The sequence below is a fragment of the Manis javanica genome, chromosome 3 (assembly GCF_040802235.1).
Source record: "Manis javanica isolate MJ-LG chromosome 3, MJ_LKY, whole genome shotgun sequence".
Lineage (NCBI taxonomy): Eukaryota > Metazoa > Chordata > Mammalia > Pholidota > Manidae > Manis > Manis javanica.
The window spans coordinates 60880200-60896419 of record NC_133158.1 but is presented as its reverse complement, the minus strand read 5'-3'; the positions used below and the strand labels follow the sequence as shown (position 1 = coordinate 60896419).

General features: G+C 40.4%; 2 protein-coding genes across 5 annotated transcripts in view; both read right to left on the bottom strand.

The window, feature by feature from the left end:
• GPR156 (G protein-coupled receptor 156) overlaps positions 1-2614 on the bottom strand; it is a 113705-nt gene extending 111091 nt beyond the window's left edge. Inside the window, exon 1 of one of the 3 annotated variants that reach the window (XM_073231584.1) lies at positions 2451-2614. The gene's annotated coding sequence lies outside the window, so the exon portion shown is untranslated. Of the gene's footprint in view, positions 1-610; positions 899-2450 lie in introns of those variants that run through there. The other 2 variants (XM_037013243.2, XM_037013242.2) reach the window with 2 other exon arrangements.
• Positions 2615-6945: 4331 nt separating this feature from the next.
• Positions 6946-16220, bottom strand: part of LRRC58 (leucine rich repeat containing 58) — a 45987-nt gene continuing 36712 nt past the window's right edge. The window contains exon 4 of one of the 2 annotated variants that reach the window (XM_073231583.1): positions 6946-7175. In XM_073231583.1, coding sequence (XP_073087684.1) covers positions 7117-7175 — 59 coding nt within the window. In that variant the 3' untranslated portion in view covers positions 6946-7116. The remainder of the gene's footprint in view (positions 7176-16220) is intronic. The other variant, XM_073231582.1, reaches the window with a different exon arrangement.

The window sequence follows — 16220 nt, the reverse complement described above, 5'->3', positions numbered from 1 at the left end:
ACCACTTAAACACCGAGTTCTAACAAGTGGCCTCTATAAGTTCTGATAGAGCTAAGTTGGAAATGGGTGCTGGCCAGGGTACGAGGATGCTGCAGTTCCCGGGCAGACAGACCGCAGAGCAATAAACTTTCTCTATTCAGAACTTCACAATCCCAGTGAGGGAGCCCGTCCTACCCTCCTGACCCTTGGGGTGAATGTGCCCCTGCAAGGCAGATTTGGGGACAGGCTCGGCGACGAGGCTCTGGGATGTCCACATGCCGTGGAAATCTGTCTGGCATCTCTCCATTTCAGCAGTCTGTCGCTCATTCAACAAAACGGAACGGCCATAGCCCCTCTCCCCACCTAATAAAGGTACTGTCTCCCCCTGCCCCGCTCTCATGAAATTGCCACTGGCATTCCTGATGCGTGACCCCGGGCTCGCCTCCAGTTTCTAAGATAGTTTCTTCAACGTTTCCAAAGTAACCGCCCAGATACTGGAAAGGAGAGACAGCCCTTCCCCCCTTTCCCCTTTCTGTAGAATTTAAGTGTTTGGTGTTTTGTGGCTAGATAGTGTCCACAGAGGGGTCCTACACCATCCCGAACGGGGGCTCCTCGAGGGCGCGCTGCTCACCTCACCAGGTCCCCGACCGCCGAGAAGCGCCAAGCCCGCGGCGGGCGGCAGGACGCCCAGGATTCCCGGGTCTCTCGCGGGTTCGCGGGGCTGGAAAGCACGGGGAGGGGCGGGGCCAGGGCCAGGGCCAGGCCGGGAGCCGCGCCCATCGCCGCGCCGGGATCCCGGAGCCAGGCGCGGAGGCGGCAGGACGGCGGCCTCCGCCGCCGGTGTCTGAGCCGGGTGCACGTGCCCGGGAGGCCGCCTCGGGTCCGGGTCCCGGCCGGGCCGCGCCTCGCGCCCCTCCCCTGGCGCCGCCCCGCGGTTCCCGCGCGGCTCCGCCACCCGCAAGCCCGCCGCGCCCCCGCGCGTCCCCCTCGCCCCGCCGCCGCGTTCCCGGGCAGCCCCGCCCTCGGCCGCCGGCCTCCGAGACCCTCCCTCCCCCGCGCCTTCCCTTCGCCGCCGCTTCCCGGCCGCAGAAGCCGGTAACGAGACTGGAAGGGCTCCCCGCGAGTGTTCTTTTTTAGTTCCTAGTATCCTCTCTGGGGTCTACACATTCTTTTCATTACAATTGTCCTTATTTCAGAATCAAAAAGGCAAGAATGTTACTTTTTGCAGGAATACTAAAAAGCCACAAACAAGATGCCCACCCATTAAAATATGCTTGAACCTTTGTATTTAAGACCCCTTGAAGTCATAGGGTGAGGGGAGACGTGGAAAGGGTCATGGGAATCTATCTAGACTTTTTACATTTTCATTTACTTGAGTTCAAAATCTCACACTTTTTTATGCTGCTTGGGAAATGCCACATTTTTACTACTGCCTTGAGGAAACCTTCCGCTGACGAAGGGATAGCAGAGGAAAGCCACGTGGGCCTTCTCCCTCTCCAACTGGACAGTAGTGGCATTCTGGGATGTCTTACACACGATATTACCCTAAAGAAGTCTTCTCACAGAAAAGGTTCTGCTGAAGGGAAAAATAAGAGGAAGAAAGAAGGATAGCCAAGGGTTCTCTCAAGCCAGTGAGCAAAAAGCTGGGATTCCCAAGGGTAAGAATTGTATGTGAGATTTTACCCCGGACTGCGTCCAGACCCCTCATTCCCTGGGAACATGCAGAAACAGAGGGGAGGGATTTGATCCTGCCCCTTCCCTACTGCTCTAGTTAAGAAGGCTGGTGGGGTCATCTTTTCCTGAGGACACCTGACTTCAGAGTCAGAATCAGATCTTGGGTTCTGTGGTTCTAGAATGAGGATTGGACCTTGTGATCTCTGTAGGGCTTTTAGTATAGCTGAGCATTTCTCTATGCCCTTAACTATCCTAACCATCCCGTCTGTATTCTGCAAGATATTGGAATCATTCTTTGAATGTGGTTCCCACCTCCAGTCCCCACCCCCTCAGTTGCCAGGATCTTCCATCAAGGCCTCCCCTGTTTACCTCAGAAATGTTTCTGGAATCTCTCCCCTCCTCTGCATTCCCACATTGCTGCTCTTGTTAGACTTTGATTACCTTGGGCTGAATCATTTTAATCGTTTCCTAACTCGGTTTCATGCCTCCTGTATCTCCCCACCTCCAGCACAGACCCAAGAATGTCACTCTTCTGCCAAAACAAAACATTCTCCCCACTCCTGGCCCCCCTCCACACAAACCTGCGGTAACTCCCCTCAGCAACTGGAATACAGTTTCAACCACTTTCACGACTGTTGGAGCTTACCTTTCCAACCTTCTGTTCAATCAACACCTGTGTTCCAGTTACTAAAGCTGGGCCAATTGCCATTATTTGAATACACCCCAGGTTTTTTTAAATGGCCCTGTTTATTTTGTTCATTCTGTTCCTTTACCCTGGATTTCTCCCCATCTTTTACCTGTTGAAGTGCTCCCAAGCTTTCGAGATCCAACTCAAATGCCTTCTCCTTTAATGAAGTTCTTCCAGATTCTCCCAGTCAGATCTGCGAGGTCAGTTAATGTCTCTTTCCCAGCATGCTGTGCTTCTGTTGCAGCTGGCTGTGTCCTCCTGTCTCCCCACTGACTGTCAGGGCCTGCAAGGCAAGGTATGTTTCTGACTCATCTTCATCCCCTGTGGCAATTGGCCACACACACATTTTAAAATGAATAACCATTCTTTGGTTGTGTATAAACTGTATTATTGTAAAAATTCATATACATAAAACTATAAAGGAGGAAATAAACCCCCATACCCTGAAATAACCACTGTTCATGTTTCAGTGATGATATTTCCATGAATCTCTTTATGTATATGCCCATCCATATATATATACCCACATGGAATCATTTCATGTAGGCTGTTTTCTTTGAGACACCCTCTTTTCTAGTCTTGTCTTTTCTTACCTGACCTCTTCCCCTCACTATTCTCCCTCACTCTCAACTATTTAAAAAGTTAAGCATGTTAGCATAACTTTATATACTTACACACATATATATGTATACATGTTATCTTATTCTTATTTTACAAAATAAGTTATAGCATATATACTTCTCTGCTTCCTGCTTTTCTCATTAAACAATAAGTCATAAAAATCCTTCCAATTCAACTAGTATTGCTCTAATTCTTTTATTTTAGAGGTTGCACAATGTTTTGGATGTATTGAATTGATTCAAGAGTTCCCCTATTTATGACATTCAAGCTCTTTTTAAAAAAAATTGCCACTGCCATCCCTGTTTCAATAAACATCCTTATATGTGTATCCAAATGCCCTGGAACTTTAATTTCTGAGGGACTGAGTCCTAGATATGAGATGGGTCTATTTAAAATGATAATAGATTACCTTCTAAAAGGCTGTAACAATTTGCTCTGTGTAATATTAGCCATTCCAATATGTGAATAGTGGTGGGGTGTTGTTCTTTTAATTTGTATTTCACTGACAACTAACGAAGCCGCTCATGTTTTCTCTTTTTCCTTTTTGGATTTTCTGTTCTGTAAATTGCTTATTCATATACACGTTGAGTTACTGGTCTTTTTCTTTTCAAAATGTAAGAATTTTCTGTATATTATAGATAGTAACTCTTTACTGTGTTGAATGGATGACAAGTACTTTCTCCAATCTCATTTATCTCTTAGTTTTGTTTGGCATTTTTTAAACCAATTACAATTTATTCAAGCTGACATCAAGTTAATTTCACATGCTTTTTTATGAGAGTCAATACAGCACTTAAGAAATGAAAATAGCTTTTGCAGTTTCAAACTTCCTTGGGCAACCAATCTTCTATTTCAGTATTTCACAACTTATTCCAGATTCTGACATACCATCCTACTCCTTCATTCCATACTTAGTCACTGTAAATCTACATTGCCCCATTCACAAATATACTTGTGTTTGTAGTATAGTACACATTTTCTATATATTATTATTGGGCAGAGTCACATTAAATAGACCATTTTGATTAATCAGAATTCTGGTTAACAAATTGTTAACACATTTAGTGGTCATCATTTATTTTTTTCTGCCACAAATCCACTCCTTTAGGAAAAATGCCTCTTGCTGTCCCTCCGATGCAATTCTAGAAGTCTGCTAATCTTAGCACCCCACTCTTCTGACTATGATAGTGGGCATGACCCACACTCAAACAAATGTACTCCCCATCCCAGAAACTTGAATCTTGACTTTTAAGTTGGGAGTGTTTTAAAATGATTGTCCTTAATCCCTTTTAGTCATAAAAATTCAGCTATTTTCTAAATTGTTGCCCTGGGCAACATCTGAATTGTAATTAAACATCTAACTCTAAAATAATCTAATTTGGAGTAATATCAATTTCAATAGCATATACAAATTTTGCTCCAGAATACTCCATGTCCCCCTCCCTCCTCTGTGCTATTATTTGCACACAAATATTACCTGCATTATCTTATACATTATAAATCCATCAGCTCAGGTTTATAATTAACTTCCCACTTTATGCAGTTGTCTTTTTAATCAGATAGAAGAGTTGCAAATGAAGTACAGATTTATATCTCTTATATAATAACCTATGCAGTTATGTTTACCAGTGCTCTTTAGCATGGATTCTAGTTACTGTCTAGTATCCTTTTATTTCAGCACGAAAAACTCCCTTTAGCATTTGCTGTGGGTCAGGCCTGCTAGCCACCACCTCCCTCAGTTTTCCTCTTCTTGAAATGACTGAATTTCTCCTTCATTTTTGAAGGAACGTTCATTCAAAATAAAGCTCCAGAAGTTTTACCTTGAAATTGACTTGAAATCAACTAGAATACCCAGACCTCACCCTCTTTAACCAACTAGTAACACTGGGCATTGAGGTTCAGTATCCAACTCACATTCCTGATGCTCCCTGCCTGGCCTCAGACTCCAAAAGCTGGCTCCAAGTTATACGGGTATCTAGAAGGTATCAGTAGCAGTTTTTGAATGACCCATTCTAAGAATGCACTGTTGTCAGAATGGCATTTATTCTTTTGTTATTATTTTTTCAACAAATACTTAACAGATGTGAAGGGATACCAACTTCTTGTTTTCCTCATTTTCTTATCTTGGTCCAAAACATAGTTCTTTGCTTTCTCAGAAGGGTTAGGGAAAAAGCATTCTTGATTTCAGCTCCCACTTGTTTCTTAAGCAAGTAGAATGGTTTGTATGATTGTTTTAGGAAAAATATCATTGCATTCACGTGGCCAAGCCCTTCCTTGACTTTCTTTTGGAATGATGCTACCCACAGAAGATATGCATTTTTCTCTTCTTTGTACAGTAGATTAGCTGGAGCAGCACCTGCTCCTATAGGTAGGCTGGGGTTGTACAAGTTCTGTCTGTATTTGGTGGCCAAGTTCAATATGGGGAGGCATAAGATACCATTTTGCCTCTAATCTGGTTGTATTCTCTAATCCAGCATTACCATAAAAAGCTGATACTGGTTATGCTTAGTGAAATAAGGCAGGTGGAGAAAGACAAGTACCAAATGATTTCACTTATCTGTGGAGCATAAGAACAAAGCAAAAACTGAAGGAACAAAACAGCAGCAGACTCACAGAACCCAAGAATGGACTAACAGTTACCAAAGGGAAAGGGACTGGGGAGGATGGGTGGGAAGGGAGGGAGAAGGGGAATAAGGAGAATTATTATTAGCACAGATAATATAGCGCGGGCACGGGGAAGGCAGTATAGCACATAGATGACAAGTAGTGACTTTATAGCATTTTACTATGCTGATGGACAGTGAGTGTAATGGGGGATGTGGTGGGGACTTGATAGTGGGGAGAATCTAGTAACCACAATGTTGTCCATGTGATTTTATATTAATGATACAAAAAAAAAAGCTGATACTGGGACTATTGCCTGATTGTTGCATTGCCATTTCTATACTTTAGAACTCAGGGGCAATAGGGATATGATTCCAATTCTCAAACTCTAGTTATTGGGATTCACTTTGGACAGTACATTGCTGGCAGCTATGAGGGAGTCAAAGAATTATATATGTGGTTCCTGCCCTCAAGAAATTTGTGGTTTTGTAGTGCAGATAAGACATTTACACAAATAACAATTCAAATGAGAATATTATCATCAACTATTTTGAAATCATTTTCTGACTCAAGGTTTTGTGACAGATGCTAAGGATATAGAAATACGCAATGGTTTCTGCATTCAGGGACCATGCAGAGAAATCTTCACAGAGAAAAGGGAACTTGACCTCATCTAAGAAGGGTAGGATCTCAAGGGACAGTGATAGGGAAAGATGCTCCAGGTAGAGGAAGGAGCATGAGCATGAGCTTGGAGGCAGGAATCAAGGCAAGCAGTCTGTTTTGATAGAACAGAAGGGGTCTTTTAGGAGAACAATGACAGATAACTGGATAGGTATACTGAAACTAGATTGCGTGGTTTCTCATTTGCTGACATAATGAGAGGCAGTAGAGTCTAATGGTTACGTGTCAGTAGAGAACAAAAATGGTCCTTGTAGAGGCAAACCTCCCTAAGAAAAATAAAATGTCCCCCCAAACAAATACTTTTGTCTATAATTTACTCAGTATACCATCACAGAACTATAAAGACCTTGGAGGTATACCAGTTCAATTTCTCATTTTAGCAATGAAGAAAGAAGTCCAGAGAGATGAAGTGACTATTCAAATGAACACTAGGCACATGCCTTAAAAACGTAAAGATGATGCCAATGAGAAGAAACCCCTCCCAAGAAGTAAAAGCAGCATCAGCATCTTTGAATGAGACAGGCAGCTGCCTCCAGAATTCCAATAGCACAGCGGGTAAAAACTGCCTCAGAAACACAAGTAAATAATTTCCTATAGGTGAGTGGGAAGACTTCTGGTCCTTACATGTGTGGGTACTGGTCTTGTGTGAACCAAAGGCACTGAGTCACAGTAATTAGTAGATTATTGTTAGGTCATTTTTTTATTTCTTGTTACAGTCATGCACCTAAATGACTCTTCACCCAACTTTTCAATTCCCCAGCAAGCCTTTAAAAGGTAAGAGACATCTTTTGTTGCTGCTTCCTGGGATGATGGGAGGCCGTTGAAAGGGTTGCCATTATGAGACTTAGCAGGGAACTGTCTCCTTGGCCTCACTTGTTAGACAGTGAGTTCCACAAGACAGGCAGGAACAAGATACAGAGGGGAACACCTGTGGGAAACAGAAGTAAACTATTAAGAATAATTAAATTAATAAAATGGACATTCTCCAACCCACTTTCGTCATCAGATGTTTAATCCACTGTGGCTCCGTGCAGCCAGAGGGAGAGTTTTAGTGATCACCAGACTCCCTGAAACTAGAATCCAGCACATTTAACACAAACTGCCAGTCCCTTAAGGTTGGGAAACTTGCTCGTTGTCCAGCCTTCTTGAGGATGGATGTCAAGAGGGGCTCAGCCTTAGTGCTCTTAAGCAAATGTCATTTTTGCTTAAAAAAAAAGTTTATTTATTCAAATAACATACAATTCATCCATTTATTTTACAATTCAGTAGATTTTAGTGTATTCTCAGATATGTGAAGTCATCACCACAGTCAATTTTAGGGTAATTTCATTATCTCAAAAAGAAACACCAACTGGTGAGAATAAAATTTGTAATTACCACATGATCCAGCAATTCCAGTTCTGGGTATGCCCAAAAGAATTGAAAGCAGGGACTTGAACAGGTATTTGTTTACCTATGTTCATAGCAGCATTATACTCAACAGGCAAAAGGTAGAGGCAACCCAAACATCCATCATCAGATGAACTGATAAACAAAATATGGTATTTACATACAATGGAATATTACTCAGCCTTAAAAAAGAACAAAGTCTGACTCATGCTAAAACCTGGACTAACCTGAGGACATTATGCTAATGAAATAAGCCAGTCACAAAATGACAAATACTGATGATTCCACTTATGGAAGGAACCTAGAGTAGTCAAATCCATAAAGACAGAAGTAGAATGCTGCTCAACAGGGGTTGGAGGGATAGGAGGGAAGAATGGGGAGTTAGTGTTTAATGGGTGTAGATTTTCAGTTGGGGAAGATGAAAACATTCTGGAGAGGGATGGTGGTGATGGTTGCACGGCAATGTGAATGTACCAAATGCACAGAAAGCTACGCTTAAAAATAGTTAAAGTGGTAAATCTTGTTATATATATGTTCTTTGACAATTTTTTTATAGAGGGAGGAAAGATGGTTTCTAGCCCATCCCCAGCAGCTAGTGCAGAAAGGGCATGGACTGCGGCAGCAGACATCTTGCCTCCACTTGTGAGTCATGTGACCAACACACTCTACGTGTTCTCTGATTTCTGTTTCCTCTTCTGAAAAATGGGAATGATAAAAAAGTATGGCTCTGGTCATTCTTGAGTTTTCTTGAAATATAAAATTCTGTGAGACCATTATATTTATAGAGAATGCATAGCATATATTATCTATAAAAAATAAAAGAAGACTTTTTTTAAAAAAAGGAAGAAACCCTATTCCCTTTAACTGTCAATCACCCACTAGCCCTCTTTCCCCTCTGTGCCACCCCTAAACCCTAAACAACCACTAATCTATTTCCTATATAAATAAATTTCCCTATTCTGGGCTTCCAATCAAATGGAATCATAAAATATGTGGACTTTGTGAATGGTCTTCTTTGTCTTTTTTGCTTTTTAACTAAGCTGCCTCTGTCTGTGAGAAGTTCCCACAGTGGGAACCTAGGAGCTGAGGGCAAGCCCTGGGCAGGGCATTCAGGATCATTAGGAATGAGAACTAAATGAAAGTCCTAAAATTTAAAGTAGTTTTAATTTTTATATTATAAAATAACATTTATTGTAAAAATCTTTATTATTGAATATCAAAAATAACAAAATAAAAATCACCAACCCAGAAATAACCACTGTCAACATTTTGAAAAATATTCTTTTAGATTTTATACTATGCACATATGTATATCATATTAAATGTTTTTGAAAGTCTTTTTATTCTGATTATAAAATTTATAGATGCTTATCATAAAGCTATTAAAACACTATAGAGATATAGAATTTAGAATGTACTTCATAATCCCTCCATACAGGTATATTTTCACTTAAGAATATATCATGATGTTTTTCATGTTAGCTCATAGGAATTTATTTCATTCTTTTTACAGTTACTTAGTAGTACCTTATATGAATGTGCCATTGTTTGTTTTAGCATTCTCCATTGATAAAATTTGTGTAGCTTCTAATTTTTCACTAAAATGACACAGTCCTGATATTTACATTTGTTTCTTTTTTTTCCCTAGAAGTGGAATTTTGGGGTCAAAAGGTATGGAAATGCACTGTTCTGTAACCTTCTTTTTTCTTTTAACCTATTAATATATTATGAACCTCTTCTCAGGTCATTAAATATTTAATTTACTTGCCTAATATTATAAATTATGAATGTATTAACATTAAAGAAACTTTGTAACACTAGAAATGAGTTATTTCTAGATTTTCACTATTACAACTTTTCAATAAACATTACTTACCTAAACCTTTGCACATTAAAGTTATACTCTTAAGATAATTCCTAGTTATAAAATTGCTCATTCAAGAGGTGTGCATGTTTTTTCTTGTTTCAGAAATAATACATGGTCATCCTAGACTAGAAAATAGAAAAAAGCAAGAAAATAAAACATGCATTCTCTCACCACCCAGAAATAACCATTGATAATGTTGTGAAGGTAACCATTGGTAACTATAATTTCTGCAAGTTTTTTTTAACATGAATGCAAATATAGAGTAGATGCTTCTTTGAACCACCTATAATTTTTCATTTTTCACCGTTACGATTTTTTAAAATATCTACATAGTATTATAGCTTATGGATGCACCAAAATTTATTTGTACAGTCCTTATCTCTGGGCATTTAGGTTGTTAATGTACATATTTTGGAAACTTTTCGTGTGAATGCAGTACATTGGGGGAGTCAACTCACTGTCAAGAAGCCCTGCCTCTTTATGGACCTGTGGACCAGGGGAGGGAGAGAGAGGGAAGGTAGAGTAGTGGAAAGGTACTGGGTCGGGGTGGAAAAAAGTGACTCAGCCAAGGTCCCCAGTAAGGAGGGATCTGAGTGGTGGCAGGTAGATGAGGAATGTAGATATATATACAAACATAGCTGGTGAGGGTGGGGAAAAGAAGGGATGAATACTTGACTGCAACTCCCTCCAGAAAATTGCAGTGCAGTGGCAGTGCATCAGGTCTGGTATGGAGAGGGCGGCTGCTCCCCAGGAGGCCTACAGGGCAAATCCTTATAATTTCCTATGACTGGGTCTGAAATTTCATACATAGGATTTTGACCTGAAGCTGGACTCCTCAATAAGTAATGACAAATTGCCAAAATGTGTCCAGTTTCCCTTCCCACCAGAGTATGTGAGAGTGCCAGTGGAAATGGAAGTTTGCTGGGGACTCAATAGGGAAAACTGATATGATTTCTTCTGGGGTGTATAAACTGATATTCGAGGGCAGGACCAAGAGTTCCAGCATGACCTGACGATTGGATGAGCCCCAGAGAGTCCTAAACAGGCTGAACTGAGCATCTGATGTAATGGGTCCCCTCCTTTTGGGAAATGAGACTGAGTCATCCCCATTAACCACTCGACTGAGGGTTCTACTTTTGGAGTGAATCCTCAGCACATATTGTATGAATGCTTGGCCCTGTTCCATGACCTCGGAATTATGATAAATCCCCTAAGTGCTTACTTTTTCTTAAGCATAATTGATATTGGTTTGTCCCTCTTGAGTTTCCTTTAAACCCTTTTGATTTTTTTAACTTACACTATTTCATTGAGTAATAGATTCTCTCAGTCCATATATCCACTGCATATACTGCTTGTATTAAATTTTCCTGCTTTAAGATTTAAATACTTTGACATTTAATGGAGAGTAAGCATTCTCTGCTTACCCTGGGCACACCCTTCATGATTTCACAAACTTTTATCACATCTCCTTTCACTCTTCATCGTTTTGGCCCAGTCTATTCATTTTTAACCCATAAATTGATGATTCTCAAGCCACCATCTTTAGCCATTATATAGGACCTTCCTGAGCTTCATTAAATTATTATTATTATAACTACTACTATTAGTATTTTGAGTATCTATCATAGGGAAGCACTGTTGTAGTTTCTCAGAAAAGGACACAAAATTGAATAACTTATAAACTTGATGAACCTACTGTTCTCTTCCCCTGGACTGTATAAGTAGTCCCATGGGGCCCAGTCTTCAGAGCAGAGATGGGATAAGACATTGCAGGTGGATAATCTATTTGCTAAGCTACAGGGCTCTTTGACTCTTCAATAATGAATTGAAGAACTGATGGAAAGTAATTTTCTAAACTCTTTATGGCATGGAAGTAGACTTTTCACAACAGAAAGAGTAACTGGACTTTAGAGTTCCAACTTTTACCTAAATATTCTCTCTCCCTGTATGAGTTCTGACACTGACTACAAAGAGTTAGGTCAAACTTCACTGGTTAAGGACACAGTCCTTCACGAGACTGCCCTCACTTCAGACATGAGCTAAGAGTTCAGGGGCCCCCAGCTACATTCTAACCTGCTGGCTGCAAATTTAGGGGTTCCTACTGTCCTCTCAGGTTTGATAATGCTCTACAATGACTCACAGAATTCAAGAAATACTATACTTAAAATTACTGTTTTATTATAGCAAAAAGAAACAAATCAAAACCAGTTAAAGGAAGAGACATGCAGGACAATGTTGGGAGGACCTCAAAAGCAAAGTTTCCATCATCCTCAAGGACACATTGACTTCCTGACTGGCGTGTGATAATATGCAATGCATAGGAAAGCTTACCAGCTTTGGTATACAGAATTTTATTGGAGTTTCATTACATAGGCATGATTGATTGAATCACTGCCCGCTCAGTCTCCAGATCCTTCTCCTTCCTGACATTGAGCCACATAACCCATCCTATAAAACCCAACTCTCTAATCATACGGTTCGTCTTTCTGGCATGGCTAGTCCCCATCCTGAGTTACTTCATTAGCATAAACTCTAGGTATTTTCTGAGGGCTGACCATGAATAACAGACACTCCAGTCACTCAGAAAATCCCAAAGACTTTAGAGGTTGCCTCCCAGGACCCAGCAACAAAGGCCAGCCAAATATGTTATTGTACACTCTGCTAGCGTCTCTCCCTAAGCACCTCAACACTGGCCTCGAGGAATGCTCGTTTCTCCTCCACCCTCCCAGCCCCATATTCACAATAAACCACCGCCTTCTGGTAGCACCTGCTTTTGGACTGGCAGAAGCAAGACATCATTCTGTAGCTAATTATTAAAGGTCAAGCATTTCCACATGTAATAATCCAACGTCTACATAAGAAATAACCATATGATAGCAGGGGGATTGGAGTTCTGCGTTTCCAATCTGGTTTCATGTTCTTCCTGCTCCTGCAGAACACAAAGTAAACTGAGAGGTTTGGTTCTGCAGAAAGCGGTCTGCAGAGAGATTGGAAGGGGTGTTAGGGAGGGCTGGGGCAAACCCATGGAAGGCATTCCCATATGCTGTTGATGGTGTTACTTTTGGAGAGTAATTTGGGAGTAGTTAAACGCATGTAACAAGAAATTGAAAGAGACTTTTCTGGTCCTGAATTATATTTAAAATCCAAAGGGGACACCACAAACCACTAAATAAGAAAACCCAGATATGTATAAATTTTCAAGACAGCCATCAACTGAGTGCCTTGAGATGGGGTCAAACACTTCCCTAAGGCTTCTGGAAGGAAGCATAACTGGCATGACTACTATCAACAGCACTCTAACGACATGCTAAGTCAATGTTAGAAGAATGGGGAAGAATGGTCAGTGTTGGTCTTGTGAGAAAAGACCACAGTGGTCACAGTGAGAGGCTTTCCCCTTCTTCTCTGGGGGAAGGAGGGAGGGATGCTTTCCCTTCCCTGAGTCCAGGTGAGTGGGATGCCAAGGTAATCACTAATAAAGATTAGGGATGCTAGCAGGAAAGGCGGGTAGACATTTCTTGCCCTAACGGAGACAGGTTTGTTTTCCCCTGTGCTTATCTGATATGGGGAAAAGAGCTGAAGAAAGCACACAGCAGGCAGTTTCCCTTGATATGGTGTGGCAAGGACACCTGACCGTCCTATGGATTGAGGGGACCCTACAAAAGGAATCTGGGCTTGAATTATCTTGCTGGTACTCCATCCAAGAAGATCACCCAATCAGAGAACAACAGCTGTGAAGTGAAGAACACCAGTGATAGAAGCTAAGGTGGGGGTACAAGAGGCTGAACTAGAGCCGCATGGTGCATGTCAGGGAACTGTGCAACAGAGCGGGAGGCCTCCCAGGACACCTTCAGAGAACTCACAGTCTGAATGCCTGCCACACAAATAACATCACTCATCGGCCTGGGTTAGCCAGAGAAGCAGCACAGCCAGCAAGAGATGTTTAAAGTCAGGTGCTTGCCTTTTCCCCCATCTCTGTTTCTATCATTGAAGGAGTCCCTCTGAGTCTCTCAAGGGAGAACTTTGAATCAGCTTTGAAGTTTTAAAGGGATTGGAAAGTTATAGAATCTGCTCAAGATTCCCTTAAGAGCCCAAAAGGTGTTCAACATAACATAGTTGAAAGCCATGAGTGGAAAAAAAAAACCACTTCACATTTGTACTTTACCAAGAAGAGAGTCTTAAAATAAACCAGTTACATGCACATTCCCTTTGATCTTGCAATTCCAGTTAGGAATTGAAACTACAGATATAATATAGTAGCTAATGTATGATAATCATATATACAAGGGTGGTAATTGCAGCTTTATTTGTACTAGCAAAGCAACAGAAACAACAAGAAAAAACTAGCAACAAAAAACTAGGAACAACATGATGCTCTCAATAGGATACTGGGTAAATGAATTATCTCATAATCACACATTTAAAAACAACAAGATTGAGGTAGAACTCTTATGTGTTGACATGATATTTTGTTACATGAAAAAAGCAAGGGGCAGCACAATGTACATCAACCCTTAAAAATAAAAAACTGCTTATGTAAGTATTTTGAAAGTTTTTACTGTATAAAATGTAAACACTGATATAGACCAACAATATTGTTGGGAGGATCCACAAGAAACTTAAGAGTGACTTCCTTTGGAATCAATGACTGGGAGACTATCATTTTATTTTGATACCTTTAGGTGCTATTTGAATTTGTTCTAATGGCATGTGGCAATTTTTTTAATGTAAAAAGTTAATAGGTTATGCAATGATGTGAATGTATTTAATGGTACTGAACTGTACACCTAAAATGGTTAAAATGGTAAGTTTTATGCTTTGTATATTTTTGCACAATAAATAAGTATATAAGTATATGTAAATTCATTTTAAATAAAAGAAGTATCAAGAGGAGAATAAGAGGCTTCAGGAAGAGAGAGTGAGTGTGTGAGAAAGCTCTGAGGGGGTAGTAAAAACAAGTTCAAGGCCTGGTCTTGTGACTCTTACTGAAGGCTATTGCACAGAGGGCCTTCTGAGGATTTTATGGGGGTTCAGAATGGAGCCAGGACATGCATATTTGTCTGGAATAAGTTGGGGAAGGGAACCTGGTAATTTTTTCTTTCCATATGAATTGTGATTAGACTGTACAGTTGTGTGAAATTAAAGAGAAGAAGGATTTATTGGGCAGTGTGACCAGTTTTCTGAGTGACTGAGGGTTTGACTTGCACAAAGTCCTGTACAAACCCCGGACTGGATTCTTGGTGGATGAGACACTGTCCTAGCCTCATGGACTTCCAGGATAGCAGAGCCAAAAAGAACGTTGGGTATGCCCTCCTTTTCTTGAGGACACTGAGACCCAGGGACTGGCACATACTGGTCCAATCCCCATAGATACAAAGTGAACTAGGATTATAACTCAGGTCTCAGGGCTCCTGGTCAAGTACTTTTTTTCTAAAAAAGTGACACCAGTACTGTTCTAGTCAGGGCTTGACCACCTTCACTCAATTTCTCTTCCTGTTAATTACCCTACTACTCCTAAGACGTGAGAGTCTGTGTTCAATCATTATTCTTTTGATATATTGCAAGATTCTGGTTGCTAATAATTTATCTAGAATGCTTGCACCTGTGACTTATCTGGAATGCTTGCACTCACAGTCTATAGTTTTCTGTTTTTGTACTATTTTTCACCAATTTGGTGCTACGTATTTTTCATGTTTTCATATCTCTGAAGTCAGGATGCAGCTGACAATTGCTGTCAGTCAGGCCTAAGTCATGACATAGCTGTCGTTGCCTGCACCTGTGTGGGCTTGTCTGAAGCCTTCCATTGGCACCTGCAGCAAGAGCAAGACCTGCCAAGTGAACGTCAGCAGTTTGGGATAAAAACAAGACAATAATGGACCCTCCTTTCAGGAAAGGCGGTATTACCAATGCTTTGGATGGCATAGAGGACAATAGTATATGGAAAAACACAGACATCAGCAGCTTTGAATTGAAGAGTGACTCAGAAGAGCTTGAGTATGAGTATGAAGATGTTTTCCATGAGTTCACAAGAGTGATAGAAGATAAGCAATCTTTTAAAATAAGCTTAAATCAATGCTTTCGGTAAATTCAAAATAAACATTCTAAGTGCTAAGTATTTTGTTATGTAAAACAATGTGAATTTTATAATCATTGGCATCTCAGATTAGGTGAAATATGTCAACTATATCATGCTTTGATATTAAATCTTAAAACGAATTGAGGAGAGTATTTTTTTCCTCTAGGCCTTGACCATTTAAAATGACATCAGAATTGTCTAAGGGTTAACTAACACTCAGCTATGAACCCATGTAATCCTGGGGTCTTCTCTAATGAAAGGCTTTTAAGTACCATTTCAAGCTTTTCAATGCCAAGTGGTCTATTTATATTTTCCTTATTTCAAGATCCATTTTGGAAATTCATATTTTTACTAGGAAATCACCCATTTTCCTTAGGTTCCAGTTTGTTGTCATAGGTTTCTTTTGTAATACTTTTAATTTCTCCTCTACTTGTCATTTCTGAGAATTCTTAATTTTATCTACTCTTTTTTTGTTTTTTTTTTTCTGAATCAGGCCAGATCTTATTTATCTTTTGCAAAGGAGGGCTTTATATTTGTTTATACTTTCTACTTCTTTTCTATTGCATTCAATTTAGCTTTAATCTTAATTAACTCTCTTCCTTATTTCTTTGATTTACTTTGTTGCTCTTTTTCTAAATTTTTAA